This window comes from Macrosteles quadrilineatus, unplaced genomic scaffold (genome assembly GCF_028750875.1).
Source record: "Macrosteles quadrilineatus isolate MER2022 unplaced genomic scaffold, UCM_ALF_1.0 Scaffold_2__2_contigs__length_208266976, whole genome shotgun sequence".
Lineage (NCBI taxonomy): Eukaryota > Metazoa > Arthropoda > Insecta > Hemiptera > Cicadellidae > Macrosteles > Macrosteles quadrilineatus.
The window spans coordinates 75,467,547-75,493,222 of record NW_026542595.1 but is presented as its reverse complement, the minus strand read 5'-3'; the positions used below and the strand labels follow the sequence as shown (position 1 = coordinate 75,493,222).

At 35.5% G+C, this 25,676-nt stretch overlaps 3 protein-coding genes across 3 annotated transcripts in view; 2 read left to right on the top strand and 1 right to left on the bottom strand.

Annotated features, from left to right (window-relative positions):
* The first annotated feature begins 4,897 nt into the window (after positions 1-4,897).
* LOC128984437 (uncharacterized protein K02A2.6-like) lies at positions 4,898-8,834 on the top strand. The gene is made up of 3 exons (XM_054403757.1): positions 4,898-5,040; positions 6,172-7,313; positions 7,864-8,834. The coding sequence occupies exons 1-3, from the start codon at positions 4,898-4,900 to the stop codon at positions 8,832-8,834; spliced, it is 2,256 nt and encodes a 751-aa protein (XP_054259732.1).
* Positions 8,835-9,621: 787 nt separating this feature from the next.
* LOC128986883 (39S ribosomal protein L20, mitochondrial) lies at positions 9,622-17,621 on the bottom strand. Its single transcript, XM_054407477.1, has 4 exons — positions 17,345-17,621; positions 14,066-14,176; positions 12,975-13,118; positions 9,622-9,819 (listed from the first exon to the last, which is right to left on the bottom strand). The coding sequence occupies exons 1-4, from the start codon at positions 17,447-17,449 to the stop codon at positions 9,697-9,699; spliced, it is 483 nt and encodes a 160-aa protein (XP_054263452.1). The 5' UTR covers positions 17,450-17,621; the 3' UTR covers positions 9,622-9,696.
* A 2,613-nt stretch (positions 17,622-20,234) lies between these two features.
* LOC128984436 (uncharacterized) overlaps positions 20,235-25,676 on the top strand; it is a 220,207-nt gene continuing 214,765 nt past the window's right edge. The window contains exon 1 of the mRNA XM_054403756.1: positions 20,235-20,543. The gene's annotated coding sequence lies outside the window, so the exon portion shown is untranslated. The remainder of the gene's footprint in view (positions 20,544-25,676) is intronic.

The following is a 25,676-nucleotide window of genomic DNA, read 5'->3' as shown; positions in this document are numbered from 1 at the left end:
TCTCGAAGAGAAGCATGTAGTCCTCCCAGGGAGTTTTGCCATCGAAGTGAGGAACGATGTTCTGAGGGGCAACGGCAGCAATGGTGGGCGCTGGCTTGGAGATCGTTTCTAGGACGTTATCCTGCTGAAGTTCGCCAGTGCTAGCCGATGACGCAGGTGTGAAGCTCCCCGATGCAGCCATTTCCTGCCTAAGCTTAACTAACCTATCTTCTAGATTTTTTTCTATACAATTAAATTTCTCATCCATTTCATTAATCCTACTTTCTAAATCATCAACTTTGCTAGAATACTCATCTAACTTGTTCAGCATTTTTGATTCTACATTCGAAATTTTTGACTCTAATGCTTTACTGTTTTCTAATATTTTTGACTCAATATTTGCTTCTAGGTTTGACATTTTTGAATCTAATGCCTTGCTATTTTCTGACATTGACTCTAATGTTTTGCTATTTTCTGACATTTTTGACTCTAACGCTTTGCTGTTTTCTAACATTTTTGACTCAATATTTGCTTCTAAGTTTTTAAGCATTTTATTAAAATCAGATGTTTCAAATAAAACGTTATCTAGGTCTTCACCTGCATCAATTAAAGCTTGTTTAAGGCGTGCCTGAAGGGCTGATTTAGTTCCACTAGTATCTAGATCTCGTTCTTCTAATTCTCTCCTAAGATCAACTACTTTTAACTCATTAAGTTTCACACCTTTGAATGCCATTTTTATGCCAAACAATAAAACTAATTTTACAATAAATGATTTTTTCCTTTGTAAACAAATTTACGACATAAATTACTAATATGTAACAAAGACCCTGATTCTTACTAATATCTAATACAACTAAAATTAAACTCAATATTTTACAATTATAATCGCCAAAATAATGCCGCTTTCTGACACCAATTGTTGCGGGCTTAGCAGGTTCTTTACAAATAAAACTTGGCGATTTTAAAATAGCTATTTTATTTACACTAATATTCTGTATTTACAATAATTACAATTTCCTAACACCTAACTAACCCTATCTAAACCTAGCTAAAGCCTATTCTAATTTACAATGTTTCTACTTACAGCTAGCCTCTACAGGATTTATCACTTCTGTTACAACACTGTCACTACACTGTCACTAGAGACACTACACTGTTACTGTTACTCTCACTGTCACTAAACTGTCACTGCCACTAGCACTAGCACTGGTCACTAACACCGACGGGCACTTGCTGCGACGATTCTCGGAAGGCTCAACTCAACTCAACTGCCGTGTGCCGGAAGACGGTCCCTTATATAACCTTGCCGTAGAACAATCTAGAGTGGAGAGTTCGAGCATCCGTTGTTTACAAACCGGCGTAGAAGTAGAAGGTTCTAGGGCCCCTATTGAGGTAGTCCGTTGACATAGGTCTATTGTCTATCAGTGGTGCGTTCTAAGAAACCCGTGTAAACAAACAACCCTTATGTGACAGCGCCTGGCTATTGTTGCGCGGGGCTCCTGACTTGTAACAGTATATTATTTGCCTCTCCTGAATCATAAAAATAAACTTGACTTTAACTAATCGATTGTTAAATACATAAACGAGTGAAAATTTAAAAACGTACGTTTTCAGGAAAAGCACTTTGCAAATTTTTTCCCCCTTTTTTCTAAACTTTTATTATTATTTTTATTTCATTAACATTTTAAGTTTCATAAAATGTCCATGGTAACGCAATAACTTTGGTAGTTTTCTTTTTAAAGAGCATCTTTAGTAGAAAAACACAAAATCCTGTCACGACCATAACGGACGTTTAAATGAATATTAAAAATAGTAAATATTATTTTTATAACTATGTTTTGCTATAAACTAATTTACTTTTATGACCATTATACAATAAAAAGGTCACTGAGCTTTTGGTATATTTGGTCTTTCTAGAAAAAAATTTAAAAACTCAAAAAATAGAAAAAAGCCAATAAAATCTTTTTAAGTTTGTATAACTCCGAAAAAACTTTCCTGAGACCAGAAAAATCTTTATTTTTGTATAGAGGTGTGCTTCTTTTGTGTATAAAACATTGAAATATGACGATATTTTAATTTTTGAAATTTTTATGATAGGAATCATAAACGTGATGGTCAGGGACAAGCGGTACGGTCGTGAATTGTCTGGAATAATCTAAATCTTTCCAAACAATCCTTCAATTATACTGTTAGTTGTAATAAAACTATGTGTTCCAATTGAACTAAACTGTTCAATTTACAATTATATTAAAGTTATTGTCACGACCAAACACACTATAATCCATAAGGCTGGATTGGTCGTGAAAAAAACTGCGATGGTCGTGAAACTTTGGTCGTGAAATTACGTGTTATTTGGCTCTGTTCTGGCGGTAGCCCTGCACCTCATGTTCGATGATACAAAGTGGACTTCTAGGTTGATCTAGCAATTGAAATATCTTATAAACAAAAATTAACACCATGTCTACTTCATCGAATGACTACGTACGGTCATGGACACACCAAAATTACAAAAAACACAATCTTTTCTTTATTAATCTTGTAATTCCTCCTTTCAACTCAAAACGACCGGCACTACAATCCTGACGTACACCCCGAACTAGTCTCTAAAACCAACTGACTCCATCGACGCCAGGCTTGCCACTGTCGTGCTCCAAAGTTGAAAATTTTTCCCAAATGGTCGTGACGCCAAATCGAGGGACAGACTTATTTTGTCATGGTAGTCAGTCTGCAATGACAATAAAATTATAATATGCTCCTTTTTTGTAAGTTTAATAACCATTGATGACATAAAAATATGACTTTATATATTTCGGCATGAATAATTAGTCTAAAAACAGCGTGAAAGTTGGAAAATGTACCCTAGGGACACGTCATGGTCGTGAATTTCGAGACTTTAAAAATACGAAAAAAATACCTAGAACCTATTTAAAACTAAATAAATGTGTGTAACATGTTGCCCCCGTCCCAAAAAATATTAAAACACATAATAATAAACTACAAATCCAGTATCTACGAAGTAAAAGGCCAGGGACATGAAAACGTACGTTTTTAAATTTTCACTCAAACACTAATTCCTTCACTTATGTCTAATATTGCCACTAAAATTCAGCCAAAAAAACTTTGTATACGTTTGTCCGAGGAACTGGCAACATAACCTAGAAGTAAACAATCCATTTGTGTTTTGCCTAAATTAAAGTAGAGTGAGTAATTCAAAAGTTTACAATAAAAACATAAGGTCCGCCAATATTTGGTATAATCTTACTACTTGAACTTATCATAGTCAAGGCATTATTATTGTTTGTACTAAGTTTTTTGAGATCGTCAGTGTCAGAAGTAAACACATTTCTCGTATGCATTCATTTGATCTGACATTAGGCAAGTTTATTTTACCATCGTGACAACACTATGTGCTTCGTACATTTTTTCACTTCCAAAGTAAGTTGCATAGCAGAACTGGCAAATACTATTATTCATCTCACCAAGTGAATGTGTATCTCGATGGGTATCTGTTAGACCAGGCCTCTCTTTCTCTACTCTCCTTACACGCATAAGATACATTATTATTAATTGTATCCTCCTCCCGTTTTCAATATTTCTTCTTTGAACTTCAGGCATTTTCCATTCATCCAACAAAACTGATTAACTTGGTCTTAACCTACTGAATATTAAAACATCCATATTTACTCCCAAAAAGCTAAAAGGTTTCTTTTTATAAACAGCTGTTTTTAGCGAATTTCCCATATAGGGAATAAGCTATTACCGTAGTACTCATGGTAAGACCTGGACCCGAGACTGATTTAATTTTTCATTTTGAGGTCCCTAGAGGCCAAAAACACCATCCGTTCAAATTCATATATATATATATATATATATATATTATATATATATATATTTATATATATATATTTATATATATATATATGTGTACGTTAGCGCGATAACTCGAGCAAAAATGATCCGATTTTGATGAAATTTGGTACAAACGTGTAAACCTACGTTTATTCGAACGAGTTTGCGATCCAGCATAATCAGACCATGGGAACGGGGGTTTAAGGGGGGTTTTATGGGGTAAAAATGGGTTTTTCCCATTTTTGAACCTAAAAACAAAAGATTTTGCGATTTCTTTCTAAACCGTTTTGTAGAGCTTAAAAAAAGAAATAATTTAGTATATTGAAGCGCTGTTGTATGCCTAACGGTCACGGAGAAAATTCAAAAATAGTGTAATTAAAAATTCCCATGTTATTCTTATGGAGAAAATGAAAATTGTTGTAGTTTACTTGTTTATGGGTATATATTGATAAAATTTGTCAAAAATTTATTTATTTCATCCTATACTATTGACGTATGGTCAAAAAACACTTTTTACCTTCCCCGTAGCAGCAAACCTAAGCACTCTTTAATCTAATGTTATTTAAATAGGGAATAATATGTCTTATTTATGGAAATATTTTAGTAAAAATGTAATCAGACAAGTTGAAATTCGCTTAGTCTGCAGGTTTGCTGCGGCGGGGGTATTTGTTTTTAAATTTGTTCTGTGTATTTCTTATGGGGAAAACCCTACTTTTGAGAGGGTCTCCCGCCCTTAGGAGTAGACATTTTAAAGTTCTAAAACCTTATTGCAAAACTACATATTGAGACGAATCTTTTGACACCTTAAACGTTGAAATTGGTCCACAAATAAGGGAGGAGTTGCGTTAACAAAATACGGCTTCACGTATTATATATATAGATAGATTGTTTCAAGACTGTAAATAAAACATGTGTTTTATTTAGGATATTATATTATTATGATGAGATGTAAACAAATATTGTTATTAGTGTTAGAGACTTCTTACAAAAGACATGTTCAAATAAAATGTTACCAATTTAGATCATTCCTAAGTATTATTATCACGAGAAGTATAGACGGTCGTGATACATGGCGCAGTCTGATGTAAACCTACAGATCCAACAGGAAATTGAAGAGAACAGACTTCAAAGAAATCAAATCCATGTCAAGCCTCCAGACAATTTTTCCTTCAACCCCTATGATTGGAGTGTGTGGAAGAAACGCTTTGAAAGGTACAGTTCAGTCAGCGATCTACATAAAGCACCTGGGAAAAGGCAAGTTGACATTCTTTGCTACTGTATGGGGGATAAGGCTGAGGAAATATTTGATTCCTTTAATCTAAGCCCTGATGAGTTGGAAAATTATGAATTGATTATGGGAAAATTCGAAAACCATTTCGTTCCTAAAACAAACATAATTTATCAGCGTGCTAAATTTCTTAGACAAAAACAGGGATCCTCAGAGTCTGCTGAAAATTTCATCACAGACTTACATACTCTTGCAAAACCATGCAACTGGGGAGATTTAAGGGATGAAATGATTCTCATGCAACTTATCGTTGGAATGAATGATCAAAACCTTAGTGATCGCTTACAGTTACAAAGCTCACTAAAATTAGAAACTGCAGTTGATGCTCTTCGCAGTTCAGAGGCATTAGTTAGGCAAAAACTTGACCTAGCTGATCCCTCCGTTGATCGGGTAAAATTTACCACTCCTAAAAAGTCTTTTTGTAAGAAAACAGTTTCTAATAACCATGGAAAATACAATCCAGAAAACCTATGTAAATGGTGTGGGAATACTCCATCCCATCGCCGAGGCTTGTGTCCTGCCAAAAATGTTCGGTGTAACAACTGTAAAGCAAACGGTCACTTTGCTAAAGTTTGTTCTAAGCAAAAGGTTAATGAAGTCAGTAGTGAACCACAGTTTGTTAATCAATATTGTACAAATTCATCAAATTCTGAAGAATTCATAGGTAAAATTACTGAAAACAGTGCTCTAAACCCTGAATCTTGGGAAATTGACCTCAGGTTTAATGATTCTGACATTATTAAGTTTAAAATCGATACTGGAGCAGACGTTTCAGTTTTGCCAGCTAATATAAAGCTAAACAAAAAAGTTCCATTACAACATACGTGTAAAAGACTTTCAGGACCGGATGGGACTCAGTTAGCTGTACGAGGGATGGTAAATGTAAAGTTAGACTATAAGAACAAATCTTGTTTTGAGCATTTTTATGTAGCAGAAAAATGTAAAACACCACTCCTAGGTAAACCAGCCATTGAAAAACTAAACCTTCTACAAGTTGTCCGAAGTGTGTCTTCAACTTCGACGAACTGGTACAAAAAATATCCATCTCTTTTCAGTGGTTTAGGTAAAATGAACGGAGCTTATGAAATTGAGCTAAAAATGGGAGCAAAGCCATTCTCAATTACAGTGCCTCGACGAATACCTCTACCATTATGGTCAAAAACCAAGGAAGAGATTCAAAGAATGGTAAATATGGAGGTCATAACTCCAGTAGACCATGCTACACCTTGGTGTTCTCCGATGGTCGTCGTACCAAAGAAAGACAGCGGTAACGTCCGGATATGTGTTGATCTTTCGAAACTAAACCAAAGTGTTCGGCGCCAGTTACATCCAATTCCAGGGATAGAATACACAATAGCACAGATCAAAGGAGCTACTGTGTTCTCTAAACTAGACGCCAATCACGGGTTTTGGCAAATACCTTTGGAAGAAAAATCACAAGATCTCACCACTTTTTTGACACCTTGGGGACGATTTAAGTTCAAGGTCCTCCCCTTTGGCATTACATCAGCTCCGGAGTATTTCCAGAAACGCATCCATGCTGCTCTTGGTGATCAAAGAAATGTAAAAGCTTACATTGATGATATCCTAATATGGGGAAGCACACAAGCCGAGCATGACAAGGTTTTGGTGGAGGTTCTGGAAAAGCTTCAAAAGGAAGGCATTACCTTGAATAAAGAGAAAACAGTCTTTTCAAAGCCAAAAATTAAGTTCCTTGGCTTTGAACTGAGTGCTGATGGCATTTCTCTTGATCAGGAGAGAGTTAAGGCTATTTCTGAGATGGAGCCTCCAACTGATGTGAAAGGTGTACAAAGATATCTTGGAATGATCAATTTTAGTGGAAGATATATTCCAAATAGGTCTGAGATTTTGAAGCCTATTCACGAGCTACTCAACAAAAATAATGAATGGATATGGGACAAACCACAACAAAAAGCTTTTGATACTATCAAAAATCTTCTTACTACGGCTCCTCACTTAGCTTTCTATGACCCTAATCTTCAAACAATGATTTCATCTGATGCATCATCATTTGGTATCGGCGGAGTATTGTTGCAACGAGAAAAAAGTGGCACATTCAAACCAGTAAGCTACATATCACGTTCTCTCACTGATACAGAAAGAAGATATTCCAACATAGAACGAGAAGCTCTGGGAATCGCCTGGGCATGTGACAAGTTGAAAGACTACATAGTTGGTAAGGACATAATAATCGAGACAGATCATAAACCACTTTTGAAGATTTTGACGTCAAAAAACTTAGATGAATTAACTCCACGTCTAGAGAATAAGACTAAGAATGATGCGTTACTCATACAATCTTGTGTATACTCCTGGAAAACACCTAATAACAGCTGACTGTCTTTCACGTAACCCTCTAAAGGACACTGAAAACTATGACTTAGAGGAGGAACTCACTTACTACGTGAGACAAGTCATTTCCAATGTTCCAACTACTGATGAAAACATACAGAAAATCCTACATTGTCAGAGACAAGATCCAATTTGTATGAAATTACGGAACTTAATCATTGATGGCTGGCCAGAAAAATCTGAAATTCCAGATCAATTAAAGACATTTTTCAACGTAAAGGAAGAACTTTCTGTTGCTGATGATCTTGTATTATGAGGAACAAGAATATATGTTCCAGAAGCATTAAGAGAAGAAATGCTAAAACGAATCCATGTAGGACACTTGGGAATAACAAAATGTAGACTCCGAGCCAGCAACAGTCTTTGGTGGCCAGGAATATCTCGTGAGATTGCAAAGATGGTTGAAAGTTGTCCACAATGTATTCAGCACAGGAAAAATAAAAACGAACCACTTATTCCAGCAGAGTTCCCTTCAAGACCTTGGCAGATTGCAGCAATGGATCTTTTCAAGTTAAGTGGTCAATGGTTCATCGTGTTAACAGATTGTTACTCACGATACTTTGAAATTGCAACCTTACGTTCTTTGACAAGTCATCAAGTCATTGAAAAATGTAAATCAGTATTTAGTCGTCATGGAATTCCAGAAGAAATCAGAACCGACAGCGGAACCCAATTCACCATGCGTCAAGGTTCGGAATTCCAGCAGTTTTCCAAAGACTACAATTTCAAGTTAAAGACCAGTAGCCCTCACTTCCATCAGAGTAATGGAGCTGCAGAGGCTGCAGTGAAGATAGCAAAATGCATCCTAAAGAAAAATAAAGAAGACCCTTATCTGGCACTCTTATCATACCGTAACACTCCAATATCGAACGGGTTTAGCCCTGCACAACTACTAATGGGACGACGTTTACGAGACAATCTACCAGTTTTGCCAGGACTTTTAACAGAAAAGCCAGATTTGAGTGACTTGAAACAAAGGGAGAGGAATTATAGAGAAAAGTACAAGAGAAATTATGACTCCAGGCATGGTGCCAAATCTCTTGGAAGTTTGAAATCTGGAGACAGCGTTTGGATATCTGACGTGGGAAAACCTGGAACGGTTGTAAAAACAGCAACTGAGCCACGATCATATATTGTCAGGACTGATACAAGAGACCTAAGAAGAAACCGTTTCCATCTTCTACCATTTCCCGATGACTTGAAAAGTACACCATCACGAGACAATGTGACAGAACAAAATTCAACAAGTGTCTGTACCAGAAGTCCAAAACCACAAGAGGACAACTCAAGTTACAAGACTAGACACGGACGTCAAGTACATCCTCCAAGGAGACTCGACCTTTAAGGAGGGGGATGTTTCAAGACTGTAAATAAAACATGTGTTTTATTTAGGATATTATATTATTATGATGAGATGTAAACAAATATTGTTATTAGTGTTAGAGACTTCTTACAAAAGACATGTTCAAATAAAATGTTACCAATTTAGATCATTCCTAAGTATTATTATCACGAGAAGTATAGACGGTCGTGATACATAGATAGTGTCAAAAAGTATGTGAAAAAATATGTTCTTTTTGTATAATAATTGGCTACCCCATGTAAAAGGGTGTGATGTCTGCTTTAGTACGGGATCAAAAAGTCTGGTGTATTACATAGAAAAATCTGCTATGTTTAAAAGTGTAAAATTAAACATAAAAAAAAACCAAATGTAAACACTAGTTTTTGTTCCGATGCTATGGATAGCCACTTGTAAATATTTACTCTAAAAAGCATTAAACTGAAATAGTCTGACAAAATGTATTTTAACAGGCACATTTTCATAGTGGCTTAGCTTATGACACTAATGAAAACTTCTGGAAGATTAATTTCAGCCAATAGGCTAGAGTAGTCTCCGACAATTGTAGCCAACCAACCAGCTTTTTCCTTTGGAAAATGAAAGGTGGTTGACTCAAGAGACCAAACCTTGTCAAAAATGTGATTTTTGACCCTTGTCAACCCCTACCAAATTAAAGGGAGAAAAAAAGAATTTTTGCCACTTTTAGCCACATTAAGTCTTCAAGTATCATCTAAATAAATATTACTTAAGATTGCCAATATTATTACAGGTACTCAAGGTATGAAAAGTGAAATTTAACATAATGGCATATCGTTTATAATAATACAAAATATCTACAAATTACTGACAAGGAGAAAACTTGATTAAATTACTTTTTCTTCTTCTTGAGCATATCTCTTGTGACGACATGTGAAGGTGGGTCAGAGGGAAGAGAGCTTAGTCCATTAACACCTTCCTCTTCTGCTCTCTTCCAAGCAAAGTCTGTTAATGCCTACAAATATAAAAATAAAAATTAAAAGACTTACAGGATATGACCATATGGTTATCTAGTTTGGATAGGAAGAAACACATTTTCACAATTTACAATTCCTTATTATTTTGTATACAGGTAGTGCTCACAATTTTATAAACATGTGATTCTGAAAAGAATAATTAAGCGCATCAGCGTAAGTATTTAATTTAGAGTGTACAAACATCTACTTTGGCTCTCATTTGGGTTTTAGTTCACACTTCGGTGTAAATTTGGGAATACTGTAACAGCTGCAAACAAATAATCAAATGATATGCTGAATTATTAAACTCTAGATCAAACAGTTCCTAGGCACAACACAACTGCGATCATGAGCGTCCACCTTACTTTACCATAAAGGGGGCATGGATGGAATAACGTCTAGTAAAAAATAAGTCCTCCCCAAGATAATTTTAAAAATTTAGGTGCAAAATGGTTAATTTTATCCGTCTTTGTACCAATATTTATTACCTAAATGTAACTATTATTTTTTACGGCACTGTCTGGAAAAGTGGTTCATGTGGGGTCTCGTATTGAGCCCAATATTGATGGACGTCCAGAACTGCAACAGGTAACTAACTTTGCTTTGTAAACTGTACGGTGAAATTTAAACCTTCTTCTACATTTGATACAATTTTATGATTTATTTTTTTCCACGTTTAATCAAACCCTGGACTACAGTGACTACCTCTTACCCAGACTCCTCGGGACCGAGGGTAGTCCAGATATCGGGTTTTCTTGTTTATCTGATGTCCCCTAAAACCATGCTGACTTTTGTGCATGATAGTCTACAGGAAGGGATGATGTGTTTATATTTTTTATTGGCCTTTCCAATTACAAAATGTGGAATTGGGTTGTGTTGTAATCCAATATTAGGTTTAGGCCTACTTAAATTTGGAAAATTACTGTATTTATAGACACGTGATTAATGACTGGTCTCAAATATTTCCTACGACAAAAGTGGTTAACAGTAAACCCCCCCTCCCCTTTCCTGCTTTCCAGTCCAGTTAAACCATTTTGCTGATAAAAATTGTACAGTTAAAATGTGTAGGCTTACGGCTAAGAGCGAGTCTACTGTTATATCAACCCACCATTTTGTTATGCAAGATTGAATCCGAACTGACAGGTAATATTCTGGACATCTGGCAAGCTTAAGGCCCGTTGTCCAAGAACGCGTCTGTTGCGTCTGACGCTGAGTAATAGACGCTAGCGATGGACGCTCAGGGACTGCTAAGCATTGATTTCAATGGGGCCGTTGTCCAAGGGAGCGTCTCTAGCGTCTGACGCTTGAGACGCTGAGCGTCTGACGCGGGGCACTGCTCCAGGAGCAGACGGGATCGCTGACGGCCAGCGTCTATTGCGTCTATTGCATTGTTGTTTCTGTGTTCTCCCGTGTACTCCATAATATACAGTATCTTAATTTAATGGCTATAGTCAAAGAAATATAGGATATGACCTAAAAAAATTGCAAGAAAATGTTTTAGGGTTTTATTTTGTAGTGTTGGGTCTGCTGAGTGACATACTAAAGGTTGCCAAAAATAGGTCCATGAGAAACCCCCTAAAATCATTATAAAAAATTGTGGCTTTTCCCAACATTAGAAAAATAATAAAAAATGATTCCACATGCATTTCTTATGCACATTTTTGAGATATTGACTTAAGACCACCACCAGTATTTATTGGGTGGTTAGTACTTCATTTCGATAGGAATCACGTTTATGGCCGCCATCTTGGATCCGGCATATTGGATATACATATTGTTTTTATGTAATGATAGTGTTGTGACTTTAATTATGTGTAGTGTCTTTATCATTTACAAAACTAGATTTTCATGCTAACTTCAATGCGGAAATCCGTTTTTATTTTTTGTTTGTTTTAAAGATATTCAAACGAAAACTCTCCCCCATACATTTCTTATAGACGTTTCGTACTTCATTTTTCGTACTCATTTTTTAAAACATGTTTTTAAATATCTTCAGTTCTTAATAACGCTTGTAGTTCTTTTCAACCTTAAAATAAAAAGGGCTTCTATTTTAGCTATTGATCATTCAAATCAAACGAGTTAGAGAATCGCTACGAACAAAACTACAAAATTAAATCTAACTTTTTTAGAAATTTGTTTTTATTAAAATATTTATATCTCGGGTTGTCAATACGGCCCAAGGTCTCTCTGGTCTTAAATTACTCAGTAAATGTTTGGCTTTAATTAATCACTAAATAAAATCCAACAAATTTAAAATGAGTCATAGGCCTTAATTTAGCATTAAATTATTTTTATTTTTTGAAATTTATCTTTAGTTAAAGAAATAATATATCCCCAATTAACTCCCAAAACTCTTTATAGTCTAAAATAATTCACCAAAGTATTGACTTTTATTTTAGCCATGGATTACGCATTGGGAGTTTTTTTAGAATAGGGGATATCTGTATTTAAGTAAAGAAAAATTTCAAAATAATAATAAATTAATGTTCAATTAAATTATTACAACTTAAACTTTAAAGGATTTAAAGGAACTTAAACAGTTTTCTTTAAAAGTATTAAAGTGTTTTTTGATAAGTATTTTAAAATATCCTTCCTCACTTCTATTTTTGAAAACACTGTGGGTACACAATCGAGGTTTACTAAAGGTCCAGAATTTCCTCGTTTTCTATCTCTTCGATGAATCGGATCTTCAACACTTGGCTCTTAACGCTAATAGTGAGAGCAAAATAAATTTTAACACAGTCAGCAACCAACTTTTGAACTGAATAGACGCGTTCTTGGACAACGGGTCTCTAAGCGATCGACGCACAGCGATCATCGCTCGGCGATCATCGCTCTACGTCAGACGCAACAGACGCGCCTTGGACAACGCACCTTTAGCATAACTTTAGAGCTGATTTCTTGAAATAGAATTTTCAGTTGTGCAGACTTTTAATAAAGAAAAGGTTTTTTTACAACTTTTATTCAGATTTTTATTTATATATCACTTTACGGCACAATTCTTATGAATAATTTTCATGAATTCTTTTTCAGTCTTGATTTTCCTACACAATCAAAATATGTTTAACTTGATTTGAAAATCCTTAATAAATCTTAGGGTAGGTCAAGTAGATTAACTAAAATAAGTTATCTAAAAATAATTTTAAGGCAATACCTTAAACGTTCTTGGTTCCCAGATCGCTAGGTTGGAGAGGGACTTTCTGTTTAGCAGGACGTCGCTAGACTGCAGACCTTGGCGGAAGATAGGGAAAGGCAAACCAAGCTCTTCACAAGCAGCTGTTGTCCTAGTAGTCCACAACTGAGCAATTAAAGGGGTTATTGACAGTTGGATACTTTTAGATCAGCATTATTCAATTGATACGCTAACTTTTAAAGCAACAGTTTACATTCCATTATTTACCGTTTTTATAGACAACTAGCTGTAACTCCCGGGCTTTGCCCCGTTTAACTTCTTAATTTTCAAGATTATCTCGTTCGCATGGCTCAATCACGTCCTGGTTGAAGTTTGTTCGCTACGCTCACTCACCTTTAGGTTGGAGCTCGTTCGCTACGCTAACTCGCCTCCAGGTTGAAGTTCGTTCGCTACGCTCACTCACCTTTTGGTTGCAAATTAGCTGTTGTCATTAATGTAAAAGAAATAATAGTGCTACACCCTGTTGGTAATCCTTAACTTTAATGCTATTGAACATCATAGAACAGAACCAACTTGTTTAATTGAAACAGCTGTTAAGATTCAATAATTCCATTTCTCATAAGGTTAACATGGGAAACTCCAGAGCCACTGGGGCGGAGCCCAAAAGGATTTTTGAAATAAGAATATGCCTATATGTTAATCGGGAATGTGAGCTATCATCATGCCAAATTTCAGCCCAATCCGACCAGTATTTTTCGCGTTCACTTGTCACAAACATACATCCATCCATACATCCAAACTTTCTCATTTATAATATTAGTAGGATAATTCCATATGACTTGGTTACTAGAAATATTAAAATAGCAACCCAGCAGACGCACAGGCAGCACTTGCCTATGTCTGCTGTATTTCATATACCTAATTAATTGAATTAATTTATACAGAAATGTTTTTTTTTTATTCTTAGTCTTAGTTTTATTTTTTTAATATATTTTGTATTAAAAAGTATATTTTTTCTGTATATATTATGTGGAAATAAACACATTTCATTCATTCGCGCTATACTTATAGATTTGAATAAATAATATTGAATGGCTAATGTGTATACTCACATCTCGCATATCTTCTCTCTTCAGTTTCCTACCCTTGGTGGAATAAACCAGAGCTCGATGAACTTTTCTCACTGCAATACTGTAACAGTTTCGAGCTCGGCCATAAAAGTGCTGAAAGAAAAGTTGCACGTAAGACAGGTTTTGGAGTTATTAAAAGGACGGCTATCTAGGCCTATCTGTATTCAGACTCAAGTAGCCTAATTCATACTAAATCAGCCTTGGACCTTATTTCAGACATTCAGCTGGCACCCCAGCTATGTCAGACATGAAATGCAGACATCTATTTACATTACAACGTCCGCTTAAGCTTTACCCCTGACGCGCAACTTGCAAGATTTCTGTTTTCACCTGCTACATTGAAGGTAGAATCAAAGTTAAGGTCTCATATTAAAGAAGATGAAATTTCCTATATAGTTCTTTGTTTCTATATTTCAATTATTTTAAATACACACCTTATAAACTTGAGTTGTAGTACAAGAAAAAAGGGTCTTTTCAACTATCCTTAACTTATTTAAAAAAACTTTTTTTGAACATTTGAAAAACGCAGAACTATAGATTGGTCTTTGTACTACTATAAGCTGTTTAGAGTGCGTAGCTATCATTATTTGTTAATTCTAAAAGAGTAATCTTGGAAACGTCTGCAAGCGCTTCTCACAGCGCTGTCCAATGGTGAAACATAGCTACTGAAGCCCGATCTGAGATTTCCGAGCTGAGGTAAAGCGCACCCTTATAACAAAGTCAGTTAGACACCAAACAGTCTGTACCATACTCAAAATCACCTCTGGTACTATATATAGAGGAGTTCAAAAAAGCACTGATAGGTAATGGCTACCAAGATTACGAGTAATTTCATCTTCAATTGAATGAAAAAAAAATCTAAATGATCCTCAATAAATTTTGCTTAAGTACTCGTTTCGAGGACCCACCGACAACATGGCGACTGGAACTGAGCTTTAAACTAGGCGATTAGTGTTACAGGGCTACCAGCTAGTGATGCGCGATTGCGATACGTGTAAACAATCAACATATTCCTTCTCGAGATGTTTCGCTTATCGATTGCTTCGATTAATTAGCGAGAGGTTTGTAGCCTACAACTGAAATGTTTCTCTCGATTGTTGCATTTTTGTTAAGCTCAAAACGTCTCTCTGCAACTTTCTACATTTCATGACCAGTCACGAGGAAGTTAATTCTTTTCTCTAGATTTCTTATAGAATAGTATTAGCCTATGTAAAACATATATATTGCTGACATTTGCATAAACGCTTACGTCAATATGTCATGTCAGCAGCAATAGAAAATCATTTTTAAGTCATAATACCCCTGCCGCAGCAAACCTGCAGACTAAGCGAATATCCATTTCCCTGAATTGATTTTCAATTAAATCTACATTTAAATAACATTAGGTTAAACAAGTACTTACCTAGGTTTGCTGCTACAGGGAGGCTAATAAAGTGTGTTTTAGTAAAATATTAATAGCTTAGTAGACTATAAAATTAATAAACTTTCCAAGTATGGTCAAAATATATAGGCCTAGCCTACTTAAACAAGCAAACTAAAATATAAGTTAGATCTACACTCCATAAAAATAACAAAGGAATATTAAATTTAAGTACATTTTTTCAAATTTTCCCTGTACCGGTAGTGACCGGTACCAATTCCTAACCGGACAAAAACACTCTGTTATAACATAGGAAGATATTTGTTTTTAAGCTAGCTTTAAAATGGTCTAGAGAGAAATTGGGAAATTTTGTGTTTTGAGAGTCAAAAATTAGAAAATCCAATTTTCACCCCATAGGTAACCATCCCCATCCGTTCCCATGCTCCGATCATGCTGGTTTGCGAACTCACTCAAGTTTATCTCCCCTTACACCTTCAAGGTTGTACACGGTTTAGTAAGCATAAACCCTACACCAGGTTTTATTGCTTAAACCTATTGCGTTATATTCCGTTGATAAAGTAAGTAATAAGTTATCCCTAAACCTTCCTCGTTTTTGAAGTAAGAAAGACCTCTCATTGGGGGACAGTCCTCGGCGGATACAACAGAAACTAGGCCTAGATGATAATTGCCAAAGCCCCAGTAAGTAAAACAATAAATTCTCCAAGAACATATTGCTAAAACTCTCTTTGCAAGGACTTCTCGGTTCTCTTTGAGGGGAATATATGAGAGAAATTATATGCTCATGCCGTGCTGAACCGAAATAATCGCTAAGAATCTCGTTAAAAACCTCTTGGTAAGAATCTCTCACCAAGAAAAAATACAATAGATATGTCACAAGAGGATCACACAATGAGAACCTTTTGATTAAGTAACATCTCTTAGCTTGGTAGTGCTTCTGCTAATGATGCGCGATTGCAAGATGTTTGAACAATCGGAATGTCCCTTCTCGAGATGTTCCGCTTCTCGATTATTTTGATTGCTTAGCGAGAGGTTTGTAAAACCGAGATGTTTATCTCGATTTTTGCATTCGTTAAGCCTAAACGTCTGTTTGCATCTGTCTACATTTCATGAGAGTTTTACGAGGATGTTAGTTCTTTTTCTAGATTCTTATCGAATAGTAGACTAGGCTGTTATGAACAACATATACTGCTGACATATGAATAAGCACTTTCGTCACTCCGTCATGGCAACATAAATAGAAAATTATTTTAAGTAATGGGTACCAGTAATAGTAAATAATACTGAAACATAACATTATGAGAACCTTCTGTCTCGTTATAAACATTTTGATTTAAATACAAAAATTTTTTTGAAAAACATATCGTCTTGTCCATAGTTTTTATTGAATGGTATTAAGTTCCGTAGATAAAGTAAGTAAGGCTATATTCATAGACTTTCCTTGGTTTTGAAGTAAGATTATACCTCTTATTGGGGGTCAATCAATAGAAATTAGATGATTATAAATTACGATGCCGGACTTAACGAAACAATCGCCATGAACATCTCGTTAAATAGACTCCCGTTAAGGACTTCTCGCGTCTCGGTTCTCTAGACGAATGCAAGATACGAGAGAAGCCGTGCTAAAACAAAACAATCGTCGCATCTCGATAAATGTCTCTCGGTAAGAACCTCTGGCTAAGCGAAATAACAATCAAAACGTCTTGAGAGGTTCAAACAATCAAAACGTTTTGAATGTAATATCTCTCAATCGCGCATCACTAGCTTCTGCCCTGCAACAGTGTAACTCCTGCTTAAGGTACTTCTCAAACACATCACAACTTTATATAGAAAATAACCCTAATAAATAAAAGCTTAAACGTATCAATATAAAACCTACTTACAGCAGAGAGACGGAATATGTTCCTCTTTCTATAAAATTCATCGGGACCCTTATTGGGCCCACGGTAATTCATTCTCACAAAACGAGCGACAGTTAAAAATACCATATTCTTTGCTGAGTCTTATTGAAGGTCGGTAACTAGTCTTCAGTCTTGCATCTAGGTTCAAATTATGGGTTATATATTTTACACAACCTAAGTAACCTAACTTTGAAAAACGTTTTCTAGTACTTCATAACCTAAAAGAGCAACTTAAAAAGAAACCAGAAAAACTAATCATGCAATGCAAGGCAACACAACAAACAGAAACAAAACAATGAAAACAGAATCAGTGTTGCCAACCTGAAATATCAACTTAATTCATCTTTTTTAATAATGGTTGGCATCGGCCCGTAGTAGCAATGATTATAAATTTCCCGTGTTTCATGGGATATTGTAGATTATAAAGAGTGTCCCGTAAATAAACAGCCAAACTCCGGGAGATGGTTCTATAAGTCAAAATAAAGAGAAAATCAAAAATAACACTTTTTCCAAAATCGCTTCGTTAACCAAATATCCGCCATCTCGTATTTTTACAAAAAAAAATTATTTTTGAATTTTTCAACCGGTCCTTATAAAACTTGGTATATGTAGGTTAAGGTAAAAAAGACCAATGTTAGAAAAAAATGTTTATGTAAAAATACAAAATGGCTGATATCTGGTTAACGAAGCGATTTTGGATAAAATGTTATTCTTGATTTTCTCTCTATTTTGACCCATAGAACAATTTCCCGTAGTTTGGCTTTTTACTTACGGGACACCCTGTATACATATATATACTTAAAAATGGCCAAACGATAAAAAAAATAAAAAAAAACAGCTATACTCACTAACAAAACAACAAATAAATAATGACACAATCAATAAATAAAAAAATCAACAAGTATTCACGGCCACCTTTAACTCCAGGCGTGTTGCCTTGCTCCAGGCCACGGTCTGGTAGAAGTGGCAACGTCGCAGGTAGTGTTCTCTCTCTAGCGCCAGACGTCCCGTAATATAAGATGTCAGACATGGTATACCAGCTCATTAATTTGCATATTTTTCATTTAAATTTGAGTTTATGAACATAAATGTATTAAAAGATTTAAAATAAACATATAAAATTAAAAACTAAAACAATAAAAAATTTAAAATTTATTTCTGTAGATTTAAAGTGGAGTCAATATTTTCGTTTTAGTGGAGTAATCAAGCTTTCGTATTCCTAAAAATACCCAAACACAGCGAAAATACAAAAATAAAATATAGCTGCCTCCTAAAAAAGCAGCTGTTACGACACTACTTGCAACGTTGTCACTTCGAAGGCCGCGGCACGGAATTAAAGGTGGCCGTGCTCCAGGTTGAACAATTAGTAATTTCCTAGTTATATAACAAAACAGCAAACCAGTAATTATGAATTATGCCTAAAATAATATAAACAAAATTTCGTTAACACTAGTGATCGGTGTCACCGGACATGAACTAGACACGAAAAACGAGCTTCAAATTCACAATGGGATGTGAGGTCGAGGTCTACTTGTGTTGGTCAGTATATTATAATGGGGATTGAATACATCGACAAACTATTTAATCAACTATTGACAAGTCGTTGCTCGCCAAGGAGAGAGAGGGACTTCCTTCGACTTCCAGCCAGTTTGTCACAGTCAAGGAAGTAAAGGAAGAAGTACACGTCACTGAATACCATGTTTCCCAGGCGAAGAATTCTTGCGAGTGGACTGTTGGCGTTGGCGTCATAAGATGTTGATCTGAAGCGCCGGCCGAACAATTCTTGCGGATCGAGTTCTTGCTGGAACCCTGATATCTATCTCCCTGAAGAAGTTCCTGGACAACTGAGGACGCTATTCACTACCTTGTCCTTTTAAAGATTACACAGGTCCGTGGCAGAATCTCTTCGAATTTCTAATGGATGCAATTTCAGTATATGTGCACATAGTCGGCCACGAGCGCGTATCGATAGGGATAGCCACTTCTAACACAAATCAGACGAAGAAATCTGTTCTAAATTGCGTCCAAGCATTGCCTGTCGTTTCAGTGTAGCACCACCAGGACCAGACCGTAGACACATATTGAAGTCCTTGTTTGACTGAGCAACACAGAGACTTCAGTTCAAATCAAAGCCTAGGGACAACGCATACCTCTTGTGAAGCGTATGACGAATCCCAGCAATTTGTTTCCTTTCGTGGTAAAGGTCCACATGATCACCAAACGTAGGTCGTGTCGTATGAGAAAAGAATTACGAGATCTTTGATAGTTGAAATTCTTGTAACACTGTCTACTTCCATAAAATACACAAAAGATTAGAGGATTTGGAAAAAGAGAGCAATGTTAAGTTATAACCGAGTATTTACTGGGATTTATCTTCATATTATTGCCCTCACACCATGCTATAACCTTCACACTCAGGTTCATCTGTAGTTGTGCAGCGTTATTGCCTGAAGACATCTCACAAAAAAAGCTTCATGTCATCGGTGAACATGAGGGCACCAACGTCCACTAATCAAGAAGGTCATTTTTACGTCAAATTGAAAAGATACTGCCCCAGATGTGGACCCTATGTCACCTGGGACCGTTGACGTCTGATGAAAATATATTGACCTAATGGAGCCGATCGAGCCGATCATAATAGCCAAGTAAAGGCGAGTAATGTATAATGATTGTACTTAAGTAAAAAAAAACTACTTTTCAAGCTGTAAATCCATTTTGTTATGTAGAAATCGTAGTATGTTAGAAGTGAAACTACATGATTTCGTTTCTTATGTTGGCAGTTCTGAACTAACTGACAAACAGATGCAGAGCAGCCCTGCTGACAGCGGCTAGCGGCAGCCGCTCCTTGTTTTGTTCAGTTTCGTTCGTCGTTTCGTCACTTTCGTCAGTTAGTTTACGTTTTGGCGGTGTTGTGGAAGTTCGTGCTGTTATAAAATGCGTGATAATGCCACTATAATCTTTTGTTTCAGTCCAATTTGCTAAGCAATTTTGTTCTTAATTAGTTTACAAGTCAAACAAGTGATATAAAAAATATTTTAACCACTTGCCACATTGTTTGAAAGTTGTCTGCACACGTGAATGTTTTGGTTGTGAGAATCACGGATCACGTCAAATTGTTTTGAAAAAAGTGTGGTGCAGTTGTTAACTTTGAGGTGGATTATCTACACGCTATTAATCTTTGGTAAGTTATAAATTTAATACGGTTTGATTACCTACCTTAGTTAGCTGTCATAATTTATAGGCTACGTATGGTACTTGTCTCCTATGTGAAATTCAATCTTTAAATACGGCAGTGTATTATAACATACTGTACTCAAAGAAATGTGCATAACTAACTATCTGACAAGTTGAACTAAAATATAGTTACAGCCTTTAAATTACTGTACAGTGTACCGGTACACATTCTCCAAATTTTGTAAATAATCAAACAAATTTACTAGGTCTTCAGTACCAAGGCGCCTTGTTCAGTACTATCATTCTTGCTTTTAAACGTTGGTACTTAAGTAAGTTAGGGTGTAGGTATCTGTTTTTCAAACTCTGCCCTATTGTTAACATTTTTGATTTCTATTCATAGGGATGTGGTTATCTTAATCAACATAGGGATGTGGTTATCTTAATCAACATAGGGATGTGGTTATCTTAATCAACATAAAAAGCTATAACATTCGTTGCTGTTGTTGTAACAAATTTAAATGATATTTGTTTACCAATAGGAAGTTGTCAACAGTGTATACGGTAAGTATTTGAACTTGCACTTTTGTAGACTAAGTAATTTAATTATTAACTTTTATACACTTAAAGTTAGTATTTTAAACATTTGCTATGTTAACTGTGCAAAATGACAGTCTAAAAATAAATGATAATTAGCTTAGGCACCAGAAACAAAAAAAAATAATAAATAAAAAAATAAAAAAAACAAGCCCATTCGTAAGTAAACATTGAATCAGGGGTTCAAGAACAACATTTAAATAGAAAATCGGCATTGTTTCAACGTGAATAAATATTTTAACTATGTAATAACTTATTAGGGCAAAGTAAACTATTTGGGGATCCCAGAACATTTAGTTTTAACAATATGTTGGTAAACATGTCAAACACCCCCTTGTCCCTTTCACTTTAAAAGTTAATACTGTAGGTATAGTCCTGGTGTTAGCATGACTATTAGCATGACTGTTAGCATGGTGTCAGTGGTACTATTTCCGTGATCCCATTGGCCTACGGCCTACAATTTATTAAAATGTAGGCATAAGTTATAATGTCAAGGTATTTCTAAATTATGTACACCCGTAGACATTTAAGGAAGATACATTTACTTAGCCATGGTGGGTGCTGTAATTAACACTGTCACAGAGTTGTGTGGTACGTACATTTTTTCAATAGGCGTATCCGTGTTTCAAAACAAGTTCTGTAATTTCAAGAAAATACATTTGTTATTTGCTATGTTGCTTTGTTATGCGTTTCCTTCCGTTTATATGGTATTTAAATTATATTGTAAATTTATCTAGGCCTATTTATAATTGTAATTTATTTATTTATAATGCAGTGTTGAATGATGCTTTAAAAATTGTTTGAAAACCATGACCTAGATCATTAGGCCTTAGATAAACCTTATTACCTTATTACAATATCTTCATCTTTTACCCAAAAGGGATTGACGGCGTTAAGCCATACTCCCTTTAATAAGCTACAGATTGTCTGAATAACCATTTGCTCTACTCAGCTTCCATCTCATCATTCTGCCTTCACCCTGGTATGTCGGATAATATAAATATTAATAGGCAAGCATGTTTCTTTAGAACATTTTTTCTCATCTTGTGTGCATCGCAGGGAAAATCTACGCATACTGTTGTAAAGATATTTTCCTGTAGATGTGCAGAATCCCTTTATAAATTAAAATAGGCTTAAAAGTAAACACAAAAAATGGATTTAAAAATTTAAAAAAATTAACATGGGCCTTATGGGTTGCCATGCTGGTGACTAAATAACAACGAAATATAAACAGAAAATCAAAACAAATGGAAGAAATTCCAATTACATGTTTTATTTACAGCGTGGATGAAAGTAGAGAAGTCTGTAGCCTACATTACAAATTTTTGTCGAGTTTTCGACCACTGGACGACCTCTAGTTAATCTAATTAACTACCTACTAAGCCACCACAATCTGGATAACATTGTGTTTTGTATACACTACACACCCTGACGTTATACCGTTCAACTATCTTCTTATGGAATTAATATTTCTGGGATAAAGCGTGGCCCAAGTGATCAAGTTGAAGCCGGTCCTGTTTGTCTAAGTGACTGTAACGGGATCAGACACAGAATTATGACACAAAGAACGCAGCAAGAAGCAATGCCAACCGGTTACATACTCTGTGTAACCTTAGCCGCGGTCAGACCATGTCGGGAATGTGAAGGTTGGCGGTCCTGCCGTTATAGAAAATGTGTTCTCAATTCCAATATAGCTCTAGAATCTATAACAGTCGTGTACTGTGATGGTTTTGTTTAATTGTTTCTACGTAACTCGGCGAAATCACGATACTATGGCCATATCTGTGAGATGCGGAAGTTTTTCACGTTACCAAATGAAACCTTATCTCGAGAGCCGATAGCAAATATTTTAATAACGCTTAAATTCTAGATGACTTGTCCTATATCAATAAAGTATTTAGCTTACACGGGGTCGTACTAAAATAACTGCAACATAGAAAATTTCAAATTTAGATATTCAATTGGAAACGTTTATAAAGGGCATCAAAATGTAGGGGCCTGGGGTTGGGTCGGTTTTGGGTACAGAATCTACTTTTCGTACTGCCTATGCCAACAATTTGTATTACTAGTTTTAACTTTATTTGATTTTAAGTGAACATTCGATTTCAATGTTTGACGATTTGATAGGCCTACTAATTTTTGTAATCAACTACACCCTTATCAATATGGGAGTGACCCTGAAACTCCATGTATTTTACCTGGCGTTCGGTGGCAATCCCGGCGCGCGTACAGATTGGCCAATGGTTCGAGGGTCTTTTCTAACATACAGATTGACCAAAGGTCCTAATGAGCAGGGGCAAAAAATGGGGGAGGAGCTTACAGCAGCGATGTCCCATGTGGGGGAGGGGCTTGTCTATTCAAGTACAGTGTTTGTTAACGTTTTCTAATCTTACCAGGCACAGAGGTGGCCTCTTTAATGCTATTGAATATCATAGAACCAACTTGTGTAGTTGAAACAGCTGACAAAATTCTTTAGGCCTAATTCATTTTAAATATGAACGAGCTGGTGGCCCGTCCTAATACGGGAATCGAGTTGTCAACTAAACGGAATCATCCAGAACATCTAGTTTACACGCAAAGACACAAATTCTGGAAGTTTTAATGGGGAAAATCACCTTATAAACAAATGTAATGTGAACAACTATTTATTCCATTCGAATATAGACCTAAAATATGGCGATATGTATTTTAAATCCGATAATTTTACCATAAAACAGCATTTGTGTCGATTTGAAAAATCTTGAAGTGAGATTGGCGACCGATTCACACTGGTTTTGAGTAGAGTAGATATATGACACCTCCAATTGCATACTGTACTACTTATGTACTTACCGTACCTTATCTTACCTCCGTGACCACTGAAACTTTTATGAGGATTCTCTTCCATCACCTGCCTCTTCAAAATTTAGATCCCAGTCTGAGGATGCATTTCATAACTTGATATTTCCCGTCTATCGTGTGGTACTCCTTGGGATATACTTTTTAAAAGGTTATGCACAGAATGTCCATCCAAGCTTTACCTACTTCTGGAAAGCATCCCTATATTTGGGTGTTAGTGTTAACACATTTCTCTTAGCTCTCTGTTCTTTTTTATTTCGACCTCCGGCCGTTATCTTGAACTGGTCTGTATATTTTCTCTGCACTTTATTATCTAACCCATCATTAAGGTTTTTCGGTTCTTTAGTCAGTGCCCAAGTTTCTGAATCATCGGTACTACGGGGATAGTTGGTATGGTATGAGTCGACATTGGTTTCTGCTGCACCCTGCAGTTTATTTAACAGTTTTGAGACCTACTACACCGATTGACGCTTTCATTACTAACCAAAATTTTAGTATGCCGACATACTCCCATTCAAACATACAGAAAAAGAAGTATTAACACGTAAACCACTTATATCTTAAACAATTAAGCGATAAACTGCTGAAAAAATATTTCCCAAATATGAGTTGAAATTTGCAATGCATAAACTAAATACTTACACAGATTGAATTTACGACAAAACTTGATCTCAAACACTTGCGTTTAATCAATCAATCAATCAATTGATAATTGATTGATTGATTGATTACACGCAAGTGTTTGAGATGTTTAGTTAAAAATAACACAATTCCTAATAACGCAGATCCTTCACGGTAAGGGAAAACTACCTACATTTTAAAGTGAAATAGTATGTAAGCAAACTCAAACACCAACGAACAATATTTTTGTAAACAAACAACTCGTAACATAAACATTTCAATGACAGTTATAAACCAGCTGTTAGTTAAACCAGCATTGAAAATGCTTTAAATTGCTAGCGTCGGCTGCTAGACTTTTTAAAAATTAAAACTTAAATTCTAAAAAACTGAAACCCTAAACTAAAATTATGGCTTCGACATTCCCTAGTTCTCAAAATTATATTTCGTTCAAACACAAAAATCATGAACATCCGTCAAGTGGTTGATTCAGAATGGTGAAATAAAAAATCCGTCACGTTTTAATATTATAGATACTACCATAGACTAAGCAACACAAGATACTACTCCTATAATGAATATTGCTAGATTGGTTTTGTGAACTTAAAAATTAACATCGTGTGCGAAATACTAAGACAGATATTAAAGGTAATTTTCAAAAAATGTGTATACACATAAAAACGAGAATGCTTATGCTTTGAATCTTGAAAGAACACTTCAGGACTTTCAAATGGTAACATTATCTTAATTGCTATAACTAGGTCAAACAAACTAACAATTTCGTAACCAACTCGACCTCCCAAAAAATGTACTTTGTGTACTTGACAAGAAATTGATAGTGAGTTTATAAGCAATTAGCTAGTTAGATTTTATAGCCTATTATTTGCATTAGAATACCGCACCGTTTTGTTTAAGCTACAGTTGAATGTAAGAACCTTATTTGTTTACTTAGCAGCTTACATAAAGTGTTTTAAAAAGTAAAATTCGTCTCTTGAGCTTGCCACCTCTGTGACTGGTAAGATCATAAACAGTTAACAAATACTTGACTTAAATAGATAAGCTCCTCCCCCACACGGGACATCGCTGCTGT

Bases quoted from the DNA above. Each gene is read 5' to 3' on its own strand.
- LOC128986883 (XM_054407477.1), bottom strand. From the start codon at position 17,449: ATGGTATTTTTAACTGTCGCTCGTTTTGTGAGAATGAATTACCGTGGG. The intron at 14,177-17,344 runs GTAAGTAGGTTT...CTTTTCTTTCAG, and splicing joins ACATATTCCGTCTCTCTGCT to CACTTTTATGGCCGAGCTCG. The intron at 13,119-14,065 runs GTGAGTATACAC...TTAATTGCTCAG, and splicing joins AGAGAGAAGATATGCGAGAT to TTGTGGACTACTAGGACAAC.
- LOC128984437 (XM_054403757.1), top strand. From the start codon at position 4,898: ATGGCGCAGTCTGATGTAAACCTACAGATCCAACAGGAAATTGAAGAG. The intron at 5,041-6,171 runs GTACAGTTCAGT...ATCTCTTTTCAG, and splicing joins TGGAAGAAACGCTTTGAAAG to TGGTTTAGGTAAAATGAACG. The intron at 7,314-7,863 runs GTAAGGACATAA...TTTGGTGGCCAG, and splicing joins GTTGAAAGACTACATAGTTG to GAATATCTCGTGAGATTGCA.